Genomic DNA, 18,059 nt, shown 5'->3' with positions numbered 1-18,059 from the left:
TTATAAGTATTTAACCTTCGTTCCCTGTAAATAATTGAGTTTGTCCACATAGTTACCAGGATTGTCTGGTGGTCATTTTGAATTTGTCGATTCATAATTTTGACGTGATAGTCCAAATAAACTGTAGAAATACGACCCTATCATTAATCCCGTTCGATAGATTTTAAAGAATTAGTAAACACTAGCATCTAATAGTTAAGTGCATCCATATTTTAAGTCCCTAGAATGTCCTGAATTAAATAGCTTCACGTCTAAACACACCCTGTGTACAAGCGTAGTTCACACGCAAGAAACCGTGGACTAGTAGAGTTCAAATTTACATTAATAACGTGTACTAATTAAACCAAACTGACATTCAAACTTAAAATTCATTTATTAAAATGGAAATGAAACTTTAAAAATGGTACTTACAACTTGTTTGAAGGCTCTAGCAAGGGTAAAATCCGTTTAGCATCATCGGTCGTCAACCTTTAAAACCGTTCGGCGAGCAACTTACTCGGGGCTGAAAGTCGACTCGAGGGTTATATGTTTATTGGGGGTACGGCTTCGCGACCGTAAATCAGAAATACTTGAATTTACAACACAAAGTAGTTATAAAACTGAACTTTACATCGGTGTAAAAATTGAAACAGAATTAGTTTGTTTCCGTGTATATATCGTCATTTAAAGTTTAAAATTTGTATTTTTTAAATGAAATAAACAAGTTATTTTTTCAATTTATACATCAAACTGTAATATAGTGAGACTTGTGAAGTCAAGGGAACTCACTCTTCTTGTATTAGTATTATATTTATACTGTTATCTTGAGTGATGTCCCTTATATGTTTGTCTCTCGTGACTTCCGCCCTCTCTCGTTACCATCATGTAGTTGGAGGCCAATAAACGTTTTATATACAATCACATGCTTCTATCGTCAATCCATTACATCTGGCGACGAGGATGGGATAATCCACTAGAAAGAGCACCTACTTACTCAAAAAGAGGTTTGCTAGAGCATATTGGCTAAGTATTTCTAGAATAATGGCGCTGTATGGCCAAATAAAAGAATTTGATTCGAATGATGAAACCATTCATGATTATCTAGATAGGTTAAGCTTTTACCTTGAAGCTAACGACGTGATGATAGAAGCCAAAAAGAGAGCTGTTTTGTTAACAGTCATAGGGCCTCAACAATTTAGGCTATTAAAGGACTTATGCGCACCAGCTAGTCTAACTACCAAGAGCTTTAACGAGCTGAGCAAACTGCTAACAGACCACCATGCGCCTGTACCATCAAAGTTTCTATGTAGAGCCAGAATTGACGGTTGGACTCGTCAACCAAACGAGTCAATATCAGAATATGTTGCTGCTTTACGTCATTTAAGTAGATTTTGTGAATTCGGAGACACACTGTCTGACAGACTATGTGAAAAGTTTGTGACAGGTGTAAACAGCCCTGATATTCAAAGAAAGTTGCTTCTCGAGTCAGATCTAACATTAGAAAAAGCAATACAACTAGCAACTTCATTCCAGCAGTCATCCGATGCGGCGAGATCTCTAACGCCCTCAGGGATCCATGCAGTAGCCAGCAGGTTAGTCAACAAACACCAACCCCATCAGAGCATTTCAACTTATGCTAAACAGCCTGCACGTTCAAATCCTAGATCTAAATCTAGTAATAATTATCAAAAATGTCATCGATGCAAAGGTCCCCATGCATCTCATCGATGCAAGTTCAAGTCAGCAATTTGTTATAAGTGCAGTAAGCAAGGTCACATTGCCAAGGCCTGCTTTGCAAAGTCTTCGTCCAGCCCTGGAATTTTCCAAGCTGTCATGGACAGTATTTTTAAGGATATTCCAAATGTTTGTGTTTACTTTGACAATGTGTACATAACTGGTAAGAATGACACTGAACATCTTAAAACACTTGATAAAGTCTTGAAAATAGTTGGTGAAAAAGGTTTAAGGATAAACAAAGATAAATGTGAGCGGCTGGAGTGTATTTTTATTATTTGTAACTTAAAAGGCGAATGTATCGTTTCGTTTCATGTCGTAAATTGTTCGTCGTTCTAGTTGTGTAGTCCCGTATTATGGCGCCGCTGTCTCACTGTTTATGTCCCTAGTTATAGCTAGTTTATATATATTTCGTTTATATTGTTGTCATTGTTTATATTAAGTGTCTTTTATAATATTCTGTTGCATGTTTCGTCGTGTTTGGTTTGTTATCCGTGAATTAGGGACTATTTGTTTACGTGTAGTGTGTGAGGTGTGTGGAAGTCGGTTTCCGGCTTGTTCAACTCTGTCTTTTGTGTGGAAAGCAGCGGTGAAGAGAGCAGGCAGTCTCTCTGGTCATCGGGTGAAAAGAATAGCAAATTCGCACCATCCAGTCGTATTTATTTTGTGTTTGTGTTCGTCATAGTCCTGGACGAAGTCCGAAATTGGGTGTTTTGTTTGATGTAAAAAGTTTGTTTCGTTTGGTTCTGTTTTGTGGTAGTTTTTATCTATTCTTCTTTTATAACTTTTGGTTCCATGCAATAAATTTTATTAAATTGTTAAAAGTTTTGTTTTATTTTAGTAGCTTATTATTTAGACTAAGGTTAGGGTTTAACCACTGTGGGTTCTACCACGGTTGCACTGACCGGACAGATTAATTAGTTAAGCCTAGGAGGGTAGATTGTAGGTATCCCCCCCTAGCAGGGCTTACAAATTAATCTGTCCGGTCAGTGCAACCGTGGTAGAACCCACAGTGGTTAAACCCTAACCTTAGTCTAAATAATAAGCTACTAAAATAAAACAAAACTTTTAACAATTTAATAAAATTTATTGCATGGAACCAAAAGTTATAAAAGAAGAATAGATAAAAACTACCACAAAACAGAACCAAACGAAACAAACTTTTTACATCAAACAAAACACCCAATTTCGGACTTCGTCCAGGACTATGACGAACACAAACACAAAATAAATACGACTGGATGGTGCGAATTTGCTATTCTTTTCACCCGATGACCAGAGAGACTGCCTGCTCTCTTCACCGCTGCTTTCCACACAAAAGACAGAGTTGAACAAGCCGGAAACCGACTTCCACACACCTCACACACTACACGTAAACAAATAGTCCCTAATTCACGGATAACAAACCAAACACGACGAAACATGCAACAGAATATTATAAAAGACACTTAATATAAACAATGACAACAATATAAACGAAATATATATAAACTAGCTATAACCAGGGACATAAACAGTGAGACAGCGGCGCCATAATACGGGACTACACAACTAGAACGACGAACAATTTACGACATGAAACGAAACGATACATTCGCCTTTTAAGTTACAAATAATAAAAATACACTTCAGCCGCTCACATAAATGTCAATTCATGCTGACAGAAATTAGTTTTCTTGGTTATATATTCAGCAAGCAAGGTATCAGACCTCAACCTGAGAAAACAAAAGCCATTAAAGAAGCCCCCAAACCTGAAAATACCCAACAACTAAGAGCTTTTTTGGGCTTGATAAATTACTATGCAAAGTTCATAGGGAATCTGTCTGGTAAACTATCACCACTGTACAAGCTGCTGCAGAAAAATGCAACTTGGCACTGGGGTAAACAACAAGAAGCTGCTTTTAATACAGCAAAAGAAGCTTTGTCTTCTGACACCTTACTAACTCACTATGACCCAGGGAAAAGACTTATATTAACATGTGATGCTTCACCAGATGGTGTAGGAGCAGTCTTGTCCCACATGGATGAAAAGGGTGACAGACCCATTGCTTTTGCCAGTAGATCTTTGAACCAGGCTGAGAAAAATTATTCTCAGTTAGATAGGGAAGGCTTAGGCATCATTTTTGGTGTTAAGAAATTTCATAAGTTTCTGTTTGGTAGGAAGTTCACCATCTTTACAGATCATAAACCATTGCTAGGTTTATTTGGAGAAAACAAAACCCTGCCTGAGCATGCCTCACCAAGAATTCAAAGATGGGCTATCACACTAACTGCATACAATTATGAATTGAAATACAAACCTGGATCTGAGAATAGTGCAGATAGTCTTAGTAGATTACCTTTAAAAAACCAAAGCCTTAGCTATGTACCAGAAGATGTATTTCTTCTCTTCACTATCATGGATAACTCCAATATAAATGTGAATGATATTAAAAGAGAAACACAAAAAGATGAGTGCTTAATAAAAGTATATGAGTACTGTAAGAATGGTTGGCCTGAAGAGTCAGTGAATGATGACTTAAGGCCATGTAAAATAAGAAAAATGGAATTAAGTCTAAAAGATGGAGAAGATGCAGTCCATTATCAGTCAGAGTTACCTAAACAAAGTATTTGTAACTTAATAAATGATTATGGTGATATGGCAATTTCAAATGCTTTTAAAAGAGAATACATTAGTAAGAAGGAATGTGATCATCAAACAACTTTGCTAACAGCATTAGCACTTACAGAAACTAAAAGGGTAACATCAAAAGGAAAAAAATAAAAAAACAAAACATCCCAGGATAAACCTGTAAAAATTAATTAACAAGCCTAATACTTCTGAAACTTCTAGGTATTTGGAAATCAAAAGTAAATACCAAACAGAGGAAGCTAAATGTGACAATGAAAGAGTAAACAGGTTATTAGCCAAATACCGCACAACTCCTCATATAACAACAGATGTTGCACCATGCGAATTGCTATGTGGTAGGAAAATTAAAACTCATCTTGACCTACTACATCCAACTGTTCAAAGGTCTGTTTCCCAACATCAACATACACAAAAAAGTAAATCATGACAAATCATCCATTGAAAGAGAATTCGGAGTTAATGACAATGTGTATCTGAGAAATTATGGGAGAAGGGAAAAATGGATACCAGGTCAAATTGTTCAATGTACAGGACCTGTGTCTTATAAAGTAAAAACAAATGATGGACTTGTTGTCCGTAGACATGCAGACCAGTTAAAAATAACTTGTGCAGATAATAAGTGTGAATCTGTCAATCCCACCAAATCTGAACAGTTCACACCAACTCAGTTTGTTCCACAACCAAGTTCTGTTGATATGAGTGAACCAAGTTGTCTAGAGTCAGAAAATGTAAATTCTGGAATTAATGATTTAGATCCTAGACCTCCTGAGATAGAGAATCCATATGGTCAGAATCTTGAGTCACCAAATCAAAAGTCACTGAGAAGGTCAAGCAGGACAATCAAAGTCCCAAATAAGTTAGACCTATGATTTTAAAGGTCAAAAGGACTTTGACATCATTGTTTTGTATTTTAATTATGTTGTAACATATTGTGCATTGTTTGTAAAGATGTAATCTACCATAGTGTTCATGTTACAATATAATTGGTGATTTTAGGATACTGTAAATTGTTCTATTGAGAGATGTGTTGTGTTTACTAAGGGTAAAGGGATGTAATATTGTGAAGTCAAGGGAACTCACTCTTCTTGTATTAGTATTATATTTATACTGTTATCTTGAGTGATGTCCCTTATATGTTTGTCTCTCGTGACTTCCGCCCTCTCTCGTTACCATCATGTAGTTGGAGGCCAATAAACGTTTTATATACAATCACATGCTTCTATCGTCAATCTATTACACAAACGATAGCCTAGAATTCGATCTTTAAAATGACATTAAGATTATTCTTCTACGATGCTTCGTCGCGAAGCCGCGACCAAATAAAACAGTGTGGGGTCGATCGGTGATTGTAGGAAAAAAAGTCACAGGAAAAAAAAAAAAACACAGGAAAAAAAAAAAACACAGAAAAAAAGTCACAGGAAAAAAAGTCACAGGAAAAAAAAGTCACAGGAAAAAAAGTCACAAATATATATTGGCATGATATTCGTTAATACTTTTATGTATTAAATATTTAGAGAGTGCAAATTAACTTAGGATTAATTAAATGTAATGTAATGTGTGTAGGCTGTATACGCATAGGAATTTTTATAATTCATCTAAAAATGAAGTATGTAGATTGTAATTATTTTAAACTTAAGATTAGTAGCATTTAATAGAATGCTCCAAAGTCCACGGTTTTCATCGTGTTTTTTTTTTCAAATACCAATATCAAATTACCGTGAAATGGTAAGTTCATCTGACTTGCTGCCCTCAACTCATGGCAACAATAGTTATGTTTAGTTCAACCACCTTTACTGCCCACATTTATCACGCTCATTACGTAACAAAACTTAGGATCAAAACAGAAAGCCGACAAGGTTCAAAGGCTGTCATTGACGCGTAACGTCAACAACACAAAATATGTTCGGACAATACCTACTGAGGAGAGGCCGACCAGAGAATAGCCTATGGCAAAATGTGCCTAAATTTCTTTTATAATTAACTTTTCTACCGCGTATTTAACTAAATACGTAACAAGTTGAGATTGTTGTGTAAATTATCTTAGAGTATTTTTACTTACAATTGTTATAAATCATAATGCTTTTAACGTCTATAAATAAATTATGCTATAAAAAAATACAACCCACAACAATAAACATACACAATTTTACAATTCTTAACAAATTAATAAAAATATTTCTAAAAAGATTTTTGTGACTTTTTTTCTGTGACTTTATTTCTGTGACTTTTTTTCCGATAAAATTTTTCCACTGTGACTTTTTTTCTGTGACTTTTTTTCCTAGCAAAAACTGTGACTTTTTTTCTGTGTTTTTTTTTTCCTGTGACTTTTTTCCCGTTTACCCGATCGGTACACGCAAAACGGTGAAATTTGTTGACGTAACTGATACTTTTCAAACAAATATAAAACACATTCAAACATGTGTTACAGATATAAAAATACCAGATTACGACAGATAAAGACTTAAACTTTATTGACATATAATTTTTATTCTTATAGGACAACTAGAAGTAGTGAAATTTTTTTTTTGAAAACCGCAAAAACTGACCCTAAAACGCACTTTTTCGCCAGTTTGGACTACCTATTAATACTGATGTTCAACCCTCATGATGGTCAGCTCCACCTTTTTCTAGCCCACAATAAAACCAAAGAATAGTCAGTACCACTGCCCTTCCCTGAAAATTTCTCACCTCCGTGATACCCAGCCCCACAGAGATAGTATCTCTTATATAATTTTGACCCTCAGGGCCCAGCAGGGATAACAAAGGGGAAAGTCCCACTACTCTCCCCTCATTTTTCACCGATGTTATGTCATTTATATTTATAGCACACATGGCTTATCAGGGGAAAGCATTAAGGCAGATTAGGCCTAGTTAGCAGTGGCGTAGCGAGGTCGGGTGTCACCCGGTGCGGCACTTAATGGTGTCACCCCCCCAGAGGCATAGAGACCCTTCCCAGGGACAAACTTTCAAACTTTCGATTTGCACCCCCCCCCCCTCAAACTTTTGATTTGCACCCCCCCCCTCGAGTTTTTCTCTATATATTTTGCTATTTTTTGCCTTGGTGTCACCCCCCTAAATGGTGTCACCCGGTGCGGTCCGCACCCCCCGCCCCCCCCCTCGCTACGCCCCTGCTAGTTAGTATCATCCCTTTTTACGTCCAACAATCTTAACTCTGGACATCTACTAGAATGAAGGCCCTATGTAGACCTGCAATTGTAGACTGGGTCCATTGTTATTATTCTAAACCATCTCACTTATAATCTTTCTAGCTTGATTTGTTTCTTACTTTTATAAACAGTGGATTTTTAAAAAAAATTAAACCAATCATTAACCAAATATTAATGTGGTTATTTGTTGTTGGCTGGTATGATCTAGATTCTACTACTAGGCTACATAAACTTAGTAGACTAATTACTAGATATGCATTTGAATCTAATTAAACTCAGTCCAGTATCAGATACATATTGCTGTAAAAAGACACAAAGTAGGTAGGCCTTAGTAATTTATTAAAGCCTTCTACTACAATAATATCAACTACATGCTTGTATAAACTTTTAAAAATTTAATTTAAGTAGCAGATTCTAGATCTAAGTCTAGTCATATAATCTATTTCAATTTCAGAAAATTTCGTTTGCTAAAAAAATGATTAGGCCTAGATTATAGAGCGAGATTTTAGTTCTTCGAGACGATTAAATGCTTTATCAGGCCCAGTGGCGTAGCGAGGTTGGGTGTCACTCGGTGCGGCACTTAATGGTGTCACCCTCCCAGAGTCGTAGCGACCCTTCCCGGGGACAAATTTTCGATTTGCACCCCCTCCCACCCTCAAACTTTCGATTTGCACACACCCCCCTCAAACTTTCGATTTGCACCCCCTCAAACTTTTCTCTATATATTTTGCTATTTTTTTTGCCTTGGTGTCACCCCCCTAAATGGTGTCACCCCCCCCCCCCCCCCTCGCTACGCCCCTGATTAGGCCTATTATGACTACTTTTGATTTATTATGGCTGTATTTTGAATCGAATGTAGATCTAAATTTTGAAATTAAATTTAAGTAAATAAGTAGATTCTAGAGGATAATTGTCTTTACCAGCTACTGATAGTGTTTTAAAGCAAAATATTTTCAGTCGCAGCATTGGTAGTGAATTATGAATTACTGAAAAGTAGAAAATAAAACAACTAAACAGCGGCGTATGCTTACGGCGCGGGTCAGCTAGTATCTATCTATCTATATATTATATAGTTCTCTTCATGGAGACTATAGAAAACACCACGCAGCTTAGCCACCACCTCATCCCCACCTGTGAGGTGAACTATGGTTCACCCCAAATGTTTACAATCATAGAGCCGGGTTAGTGACGGCTATTAAGGGCAGGTAATTTAGTATTAAACACTTTGAAACGAAGGGGAGGTAACAATTTCTGATTGATATTTTCTTTGTCTGTAAACGGCTGCTTTCACTGGGCGGGAGGGAGGGGGTAGTGTTGAATTCACAAATTATGAATTGCTGATAAGCAGAAAATAAAACAACTAGATGGCGGCTTATACTACGTCGAGGGTCAGCTCGTACCTATATATATATAATTCCCTTCTCGGATACCCTAGAAAACACCAAGCTGTAAGCGCGTCTAGCAGCCCCCTCTCTTCCTCTCTAGGCATATCGCTACCACCCCCACCCTCACATGGTCTGGAGAGCTGTGGTTCACGCTAAATATTTACAACGAGCCGACCCGCAGCGTATCATAAGCCGCTATTTAGTTGTTTTATTTTCTACTTTTCAGTAATTCATAATTTGTGAATTCGACAGTACCAATGTTGCCACTGAAAATATTTGCTTTAAAACACTACCCCCCCCCCCTTACCCTAACCCCGACCCTACACCCCCCCCCCCCCCCCCGTGAAAGCAGCCTCCTCTTAGTTATTTCTTAGTTACCTCCTGTAAGTTTAAAATCGAACTAAATTATCTGCCCCTAATAGAAACCCGGCTCTACGGCTCTACGATTTGTAAACATTTAGCTTTGTAAACATTTAGCGTGACCACAACTCACCAGACAATGTGGGGTGGGGGTGGTAGTGATAGTGATAGAGAAAAGAGAGGGGACTGCAAGGAGGCGCTTGCAGCTTGTTTTCTAACGGCTCCCAGAAGAGAATTATATATATAGATAGTACAGCCGGGTTTAGTGACGGCTATTAGGGGCAGATAATTTAGTTTGAAACGATTTTAAACTTAGGGGAGGTAACTAAGAGGAGGCTGCTTTCATGGGGGGGGGTGTAGGGGTTGGGGGAAAGGAGGGTGGGGGTAGTATCGTCCTTAACGACCTACTGATAGTGTTTTAAATCAAATGTTTTCAGTGGCAGCACTGGTACTGTCGAATTCACAAATTATGAATTACTGAAAAGTAGAAAATTATACAACTAAATAGATCTAGCGGCATGTGATACTTTTTTTGTTTTTGTTTTGTAGCTTAAAAGTATTTATTGTGTTGGTTCATACATAAAGTGTAATGGATTGACGATAGAAGCATGTGGTTGTATATAAAACGTTTATTGGCCTCCAACTACATGATGGTAACGAGAGAGGGCGGAAGTCACGAGAGACAAACATATAAGGGACATCACTCAAGATAACAGTATAAATATAATACTAATACAAGAAGAGTGAGTTCCCTTGACTTCACAATATTACATCCCTTTACCCTTAGTAAACACAACACATCTCTCAATAGAACAATTTACAGTATCCTAAAATCACCAATTATATTGTAACATGAACACTATGGTAGATTACATCTTTACAAACAATGCACAATATGTTACAACATAATTAAAATACAAAACAATGATGTCAAAGTCCTTTTGACCTTTAAGATCATAGGTCTAACTTATTTGGGACTTTGATTGTCCTGCTTGACCTTCTCAGTGACTTTTGATTTGGTGACTCAAGATTCTGACCATATGGATTCTCTATCTCAGGAGGTCTAGGATCTAAATCATTAATTCCAGAATTTACATTTTCTGACTCTAGACAACTTGGTTCACTCATATCAACAGAACTTGGTTGTGGAACAAACTGAGTTGGTGTGAACTGTTCAGATTTGGTGGGATTGACAGATTCACACTTATTATCTGCACAAGTTATTTTTAACTGGTCTGCATGTCTACGGACAATAAGTCCATCATTTGTTTTTACTTTATAATACACAGGTCCTGTACATTGAACAATTTGACCTGGTATCCATTTTTCCCTTCTCCCATAATTTCTTAGATACACATTATCATTAACACCAAATTCTCTTTCAATGGATGTTTGTCCTGATTTAATGGAACTATTTTTGAAGTGGCATCTGGAAGTATTATGCTGTTATTCAGATCCTTGACTGACATAGATTTCTTTGATTGATCAATTTTCTCAGGTAATCTGATAGTGCTTTTTAGTAACCAAAAATACTGTTTAAAAGTAATATCCTGGACCATATCAATTTGCAACTGTGATCCAGTATTTGAAGTGGTGTATTAAATGGCAAAAATCTTTTTTTCTTTTGATGTTACCCTTTCAGTTTCTGTAAGTGCTAATAATGTTAGCAAAGTTGTTTGATGATCACATTCCTTCTTATTTAAAGCATTTGAAATTGCCATATCACCATAATCATTTATTAAGTTACAAATACTTTGTTTAGGCAACTCTGACTGATAATGGACTGCATCTTCTCCATCTTTTAGACTTAATTCCATTTTTCTTATTTTACATGGCCTTAAGTCATCATTCACAGACTCTTCAGGCCAACCATTCTTACAGTACTCATATACTTTTATTAAGCACTCATCTTTTTGTGTTTCTCTTTTAATATCATTCACATTTATATTGGAGTTATCCATGATAGTGAAAAGAACAAATACTTCTTCTGGTACATAGCTAAGGCTTTGGTTTTTTAAAGGTAACCTACTAAGACTATCTGCACTATTCTCAGATCCAGGTTTGTATTTCAATTCATAATTGTATGCAGTTAGTGTGATAGCCCATCTTTGAATTCTTGGTGAGGCATGCTCAGGTAGGGTTTTGTTTTCTCCAAATAAACCTAGCAATGGTTTATGATCTGTAAAGATGGTGAACTTCCTACCAAACAGAAACTTATGAAATTTCTTAACACCAAAAATGATGCCTAAGCCTTCCCTATCTAACTGAGAATAATTTTTCTCAGCCTGGTTCAAAGATCTACTGGCAAAAGCAATGGGTCTGTCACCCTTTTCATCCATGTGGGACAAGACTGCTCCTACACCATCTGGTGAAGCATCACATGTTAATATAAGTCTTTTCCCTGGGTCATAGTGAGTTAGTAAGGTGTCAGAAGACAAAGCTTCTTTTGCTGTATTAAAAGCAGCTTCTTGTTGTTTACCCCAGTGCCAAGTTGCATTTTTCTGCAGCAGCTTGTACAGTGGTGATAGTTTACCAGACAGATTCCCTATGAACTTTGCATAGTAATTTATCAAGCCCAAAAAAAGCTCTTAGTTGTTGGGTATTTTCAGGTTTGGGTGCTTCTTTAATGGCTTTTGTTTTCTCAGGTTGAGGTCTGATGCCTTGCTTGCTTAATATATAACCAAGAAAACTAATTTCTGTCAGCATGAATTGACATTTATCTTTGTTTATCTTTAAACCTTTTTCACCAACTATTTTCAAGACTTTATCAAGTGTTTTAAGATGTTCAGTGTCATTCTTACCAGTTATGTACACATTGTCAAAGTAAACACAAACATTTGGAATATCCTTAAAAATACTGTCCATGACAGCTTGGAAAATTCCAGGGCTGGATGATATACCAAAACATAGCCTTTCATATTGGTAGAGTCCTTTATGTGTGTTTATTGTCGTATAGACTTTTGAATCTGGATGCAGTTCTAGTTGAGTGTAAGCATGACTAAAGTCTAATTCAGTGAATTTGTCTCCTCCTGCCAAATTCAAAGAAATTTCCTCAATGTTAGGAATAGGGTACCTATTTAGCTCTATTTGCTTATTCAGTGTAGCTTTATAGTCTCCACAAATTCTTACAGAACCATCCTTCTTTAACACTGGCACAATGGGCGTTGCCCAATCGGAATAATCTACCTTCTTTATGATGCCATTAGATTCCAATCTACTTAGCTCATTTTCAATTTTATTCCTCATTGCATAAGGTGGAACTCTAGCTTTGCAGTATCTTGGATTTGTGTCTTTAATGCTTATCTTCACTGTTCTATCATTTAGTAATCCAGGATTACCAAAAACACATTTATTTTCAGATATAACTTTATCTATTGAAGTAAGACTAGATTCTCTTGCATTGATCACTGAAAATATACTCTTCCAATTTAACTTAAGATCAACTAACCAGTTCCTACCTAGTAATGGTGGTCCATTTCCTTCAACCACAAGAAGAGGAAGTTTAACACTTTGACCATTATAACTTACATGAACCATACACTCTCCTATTACCGGAACATTGTCACCAGTGTATGTTGTTAGACACTTGTGACATGGTTGTAGAGGCACTGATCCTCCTGTGACAGCGTCAAAGTCCTTCTTTGTGATGACTGTTAGAGATGCTCCAGTGTCAAGTTGGAAGCTGATGCTCTTACCGTTGATATTAACTAGTACATTGATGGGAGCATGACTTATTGATTTCACAGAGAACAGGTTGAAATCCGGCTGCGAATCAGTTTGAGCATTTTCACAGGTAGAGTGGTTCATTGGTTGGGTTAGGTAGTCTTGGTGAGAGTTAACATAGTGCTGTCTTTGGTTGCGGTACTGTCTTGACTGGCTAGATTTAGCAACAGACGAAGACTTTGCAAAGCAGGCCTTGGCAATGTGACCTTGCTTACTGCACTTATAACAAGTAGCTGACTTGAACTTGCATTGATGAGATGCATGGGGACCGTTGCATCGATGACATTTTTGATAATTATTACTAGATTTAGATCTAGAATTTGAACGTGCAGGATGTTTAGCATAAGTTGAAATGCTCTGATGGGGTTGGTGTTTGTTGACTAACCTGCTGTTTACTGCATGGATCTCTGAGGGTGCTAGAGATCTCGCCGCATCGGATGACTGCTGGAATGAAGTTGCAAGTTGTATTGCTTTTTCCAAGGTGAGATCTGACTCGAGAAGCAACTTTCTTTGAATATCAGGGCTGTTTACACCTGTCACAAACTTTTCACATAGTCTGTCAGACAGCGTGTCTCCGAATTCACAAAATTCACTTAAATGACGTAAAGCAGCAACATATTCTGATATTGACTCGTTTGGTTGACGAGTCCTACCGTCAAATCTAGCTCTAGACAGGAACTTTAATGGTGCGGGCGCATGGTGGTCTGTTAGCAGTTTGCTCAGCTCGTTAAAGCTCTTAGTAGTTAGACTAGCTGGTGCGCATAAGTCCTTTAGTAGCCTAAATTGTTGAGGCCCTATGACTGTTAACAAAACAGCTCTCTTTTTGGCTTCTATCGTCACGTCGTTAGCTTCAATGTAAAAGCTTAACCTATCTAGATAATCATGAATGGTTTCATCATTCGAATCAAATTCTTTTATTTGGCCATACAGCGCCATTATTCTAGAAATACTTAGCCAATATGCTCTAGCAAACCTCTTTTTGAGTAAGTAGGTGCTCTTTCTAGTGGATTATCCCATCCTCGTCGCCAGATGTAATGGATTGACGATAGAAGCATGTGGTTGTATATAAAACGTTTATTGGCCTTCAACTACATGATGGAACGAGAGAGGGCGGAAGTGACGAGAGACAAAGATATATATACATGTAAGGGACATCACTCAAGATAACAGTATAAATATAATACTAATACAAGAAGAGTGAGTTCCCTTGACTTCACAAGTCTCACTATATTACATAAAGCAAGGCCTACAGTCTACACCAATGTAAATCTGCCCTTTACTTGTATCAACATTATCAACACACATGTCAAACATTTTGTTGATACAAAGTTTTTGTCAAACATTTTGTTGACAGTGCATGTTAACCCACAAACCTTAATGTTAGCACAGAAAATGTTGACACAAAATGCTGTCATGACAGCCTTCATGTAATGGGGATATAAAAAAAAAATTAACAATTAAATGCTGTCTGTTATTGTTACAACAAACACATATAATTTCTATTTTATTCCATAAGAAAAATTCCACAATAAAACCCTAGACAATGTAAGGGGAGGAACAATAACTGCTTTTACTCATTTGAATTAGTTTACAGAGGAAGTGAATGTGATGAGGGATATAAGGATACCAAAACCCATATAATTCACACAATTTTGTGTGAAAATTCAGGAAAGATTTACAGTTATTTCTGTTTCCAGGTTACCAATGGATGCTTCTATCTCTTTATAAATAAACTATCAACCAACTTGAATACAGAAAAATATAATTAAAAACGTACATTGTGAAAAAAAATAAATGAAATATTTACATAAGAATCAAAATACTTATTTTTATTTACACATAATTTTGATACACATCTGATTAAAAACAACACCGGAGTTCTATAAGTTTGTTGTGTATTTACAACACTTAGTACATCTTGCTAGCAATACAACTACATCTAGTTCATGTCACTGAGCTGTGTTAAAAAGAGAAAAACTAACTGGTCAGAAAGTAATCGGAGTAATAGTTACATTAGCAGGGATCAATACTGCATAACTAAAGTAACATCTTTAAAATGTACTACTGTTTTATAATGTGAAATTATTTTTTTAAAACCCATATTTAATATATTTTTTTAAAAACAGCTTATCGTAATATAAAATTCTACTCTTTCTAGAATTTTTAAGGGATGTACATCTTCATGTAGTTAAGATTCCAAAAAAAAAGAATTCTTAACAAGCCAATATTAGTAGAAATTATTTTTTAAATAAAAATTAGGAATTAAGATGGTACTGAGTAATTGAAATTACATTATTTCATTGACTATTTTATTTTTACAACAGTATTGAACATAGACAATAAAGGTAAAAATCTTAAGCAAAGAAAAAAAAATATGGTAAAGAAACATCTGAAAAATGATTACCCAAAAGTATGTTTTACATATCATACTCGTACCTTTAGATCACAGACCTTCCACCAAAACCAAACACTTAAATATAAATGTTGGGAGGTTGCTGTACAGAAATATAGACTACAATTCATAACCTAATCACAAATCATCAACAGAGAATGTATATATTTTAAAAAGCATGAAAAAAACATTGTGAATTTATGTGTGGGAACAGAACAATCATCTCAATAGAAAAGTATCACTGATCTGTTGGTGCAGACTGACTAGTTAGATTTCTTCTCATATTCACTGTAAGCTGGGGGTGGTCCATGGTATGCTGGCGGGGCCATGCCATTGGCTGCTGGTGCGTAAAAGTTGTGCTGGTTCGATGGGTCATAGTAAGCGTAGCTGCCGCCTCCTGGGCTTTGGCATCATGTCCATTAGCCATTGGTGCTGTGGGGGTGGGGTACATCATGCTGGGGTCCACTCCAGGATAGGGAGGTGGTGCTTGACTCATGTAAATGCTTTGAGCTGGAGGTGCTGTTGGAAATGTGTCATAGGGAACCCATGAGTAATAGGAGTTTCTGGGAGGCTCGTATGCTGGGGGTGGGGCAGCATAGTAGTCAGCGCCAGGTGGGGCATAATATGGTGGAGGATTTGGGGGTCTGTTGCATGAGGCAAGAGAAGCAGCATGAAGCATGGCTTTTCCAAATTCAATGGCTCCACCATGAGTAAAGTGCATTTTAAACTTGGCTTCACCTTCCCAATTTCCAAATTGTTCTGCTAAAATTCGGCCTTTAATATAATTTGCTCCGAAGATCGGCTGCTCAAGTTCCACTTCTCTCATCAGTAAAAATGGAAAAGAAAATGACTGCATTTGGTCTTTGTGGTCTTGGCTGTTAAAAATAACTCTGTGTGTTGTTAGATAAATCCTGCCTTTCTTTTTTCCTTTCATATGCACAATGGAAGGTGGCCCTTCAAATGTCATCACAATTCCATCATAGTAGATTAATATTCTTTCACCAGAGTAGATCAAAACTCCTCCTTGAGCATGAGAGCTGTTCAGTGACATCTTTTTAAACTTATAATACTAGCAAGGCAATTTATGGCTCAGTTTACTAATAACAGTCATATGCTAATGTTCGTATAGTAATGTAATCTATATGTTACGTCTCAGTAAGATCGAGAATCTAGATATTTGTGATACGCCGATTCGGCTCGTATATCTACTCTATAAAGTTCATTTTTGTATGTATGACGTGGATTATTAAAGTATAAGAAAAACCGATACTTCCATTGTGTCAAGTGTTTAATCTCTAAAGTGCTCATTGTCTAAATTTATGAGTTAAAAAAATAATATTGAAAGTAATTTAAAACAGTTTTCATTTTACATACTTAGAATAATAATTTTCAATATGAACATTACATAAAATTAAAAAAAAATTTAACGATGTTTATAAAATTTCTAATTGTGTCTGAAAATTATTTGCATTTAGTCCTTTAGCGCTCATTACGTCCCTTGATTAGGAAAACACAGTTACTTCCCTTTAAAAACATTATTTCGGGGGGGGGGGGGAGAATTTACTTTTCATTACTTTGTTTTGGTGTTAGGAAAAAAAATTACATAATTAGTTGGAATCGATTAAGTGCAATTTTATTGGTATTTTTAATAAGTATTGTAATCGTGCAAAAAAATCTCTTGAAATTTTAACAATTTACACCGTATTACGGTAAACGGAAAAAAAGTTACAGGAAAAAAAAAACACAGAAAAAAAAGTCACAGATTTTGCTAGGAAAAAAAGTCACAGAAAAAAAGTCACAGTGGAAAAATTTTATCGGAAAAAAGTCACAGTAATAAAGTCACAGAAAAAAAGTCACAAAAATCTTTTTAGAAATATTTTTATTAATTTGTTAAGAATTGTAAAATTTTTTATGTTTATTGTTGTGGGTTGTATTTTTTGATAGCATAAATTATTTATAGACGTTAAAAGCATTATGATTTATAACAATTGTAAGTAAAAAATACTCTAAGATAATTAACACAACAATCTCAACTTTTGTTACGTATTTAGTTAAATACGCGGTAGAAAAGTTAATTATAAAAGAAATTTAGGCACATTTTGCCGTAGGCTATTCTCTGGTCGGCCTCTCCTCAGTAGGCATTGTCCGAATATATTTTGTGTTGTTGGCGTTATGCGTCAATGACAGCCTTTGAACCTTGTCGGCTTTCTGTTTTGATCCTAAGTTTTGTTACATAATGAGCGTGTTAATGTGGGCAGTAAAGGTGGTTGAACTAAACATAACTATTGTTGCCATGAGTTGAGGGCAGCAAGTCAGATAAACTTACCATTTTACGGTAATTTAATATTGGTATTTAAAAAAAAAACACAATGAAAAACGTGGACTTCGGATTAAAAGCTAATAATCTTAAGTTTAAAATAATTACAATCTACATACTTCATAATAAATATCTTTAGATGAAATAAAAATTCGTATGCGTATACAGCCTACACACATTACATTACATTTAATTAATCCTAAGCAGTTGCGGAACTAGAAAAAAAGCCCCCCCCCCCATATATATATATATATATATATATATTTATATATATATATATATATATATATATATATATATATATATATATATATATATATATATATATATATATATATATATATATTGTTACGATCCCATGGGGGGGGGG

General features: G+C 35.9%; 2 protein-coding genes across 2 annotated transcripts in view; one reads left to right on the top strand and one right to left on the bottom strand.

Moving 5' to 3' along the window:
- Positions 1–15,180: 15,180 nt before the first annotated feature.
- LOC131954523 (WW domain-binding protein 2-like) lies at positions 15,181–16,547 on the bottom strand. Its single transcript, XM_059318260.1, is given in 2 exon segments — positions 15,181–15,757; positions 15,760–16,547. Coding segments are annotated over 2 exon segments (786 nt in total). The 5' UTR covers positions 16,424–16,547; the 3' UTR covers positions 15,181–15,635.
- Positions 16,548–17,122: 575 nt separating this feature from the next.
- Positions 17,123–18,059, top strand: part of LOC131954532 (citron rho-interacting kinase) — a 130,799-nt gene continuing 129,862 nt past the window's right edge. The window contains exon 1 of the mRNA XM_059318292.1: positions 17,123–17,127. The gene's annotated coding sequence lies outside the window, so the exon portion shown is untranslated. The remainder of the gene's footprint in view (positions 17,128–18,059) is intronic.

Source organism: Physella acuta, unplaced genomic scaffold, assembly GCF_028476545.2.
Source record: "Physella acuta isolate Inbredline_101_S28 unplaced genomic scaffold, ASM2847654v3 ptg001009l, whole genome shotgun sequence".
NCBI lineage: Eukaryota > Metazoa > Mollusca > Gastropoda > Physidae > Physella > Physella acuta.
The sequence above is the reverse complement of the archived record's forward strand: the minus strand, read 5'-3'. Positions and strand labels throughout refer to the sequence as shown.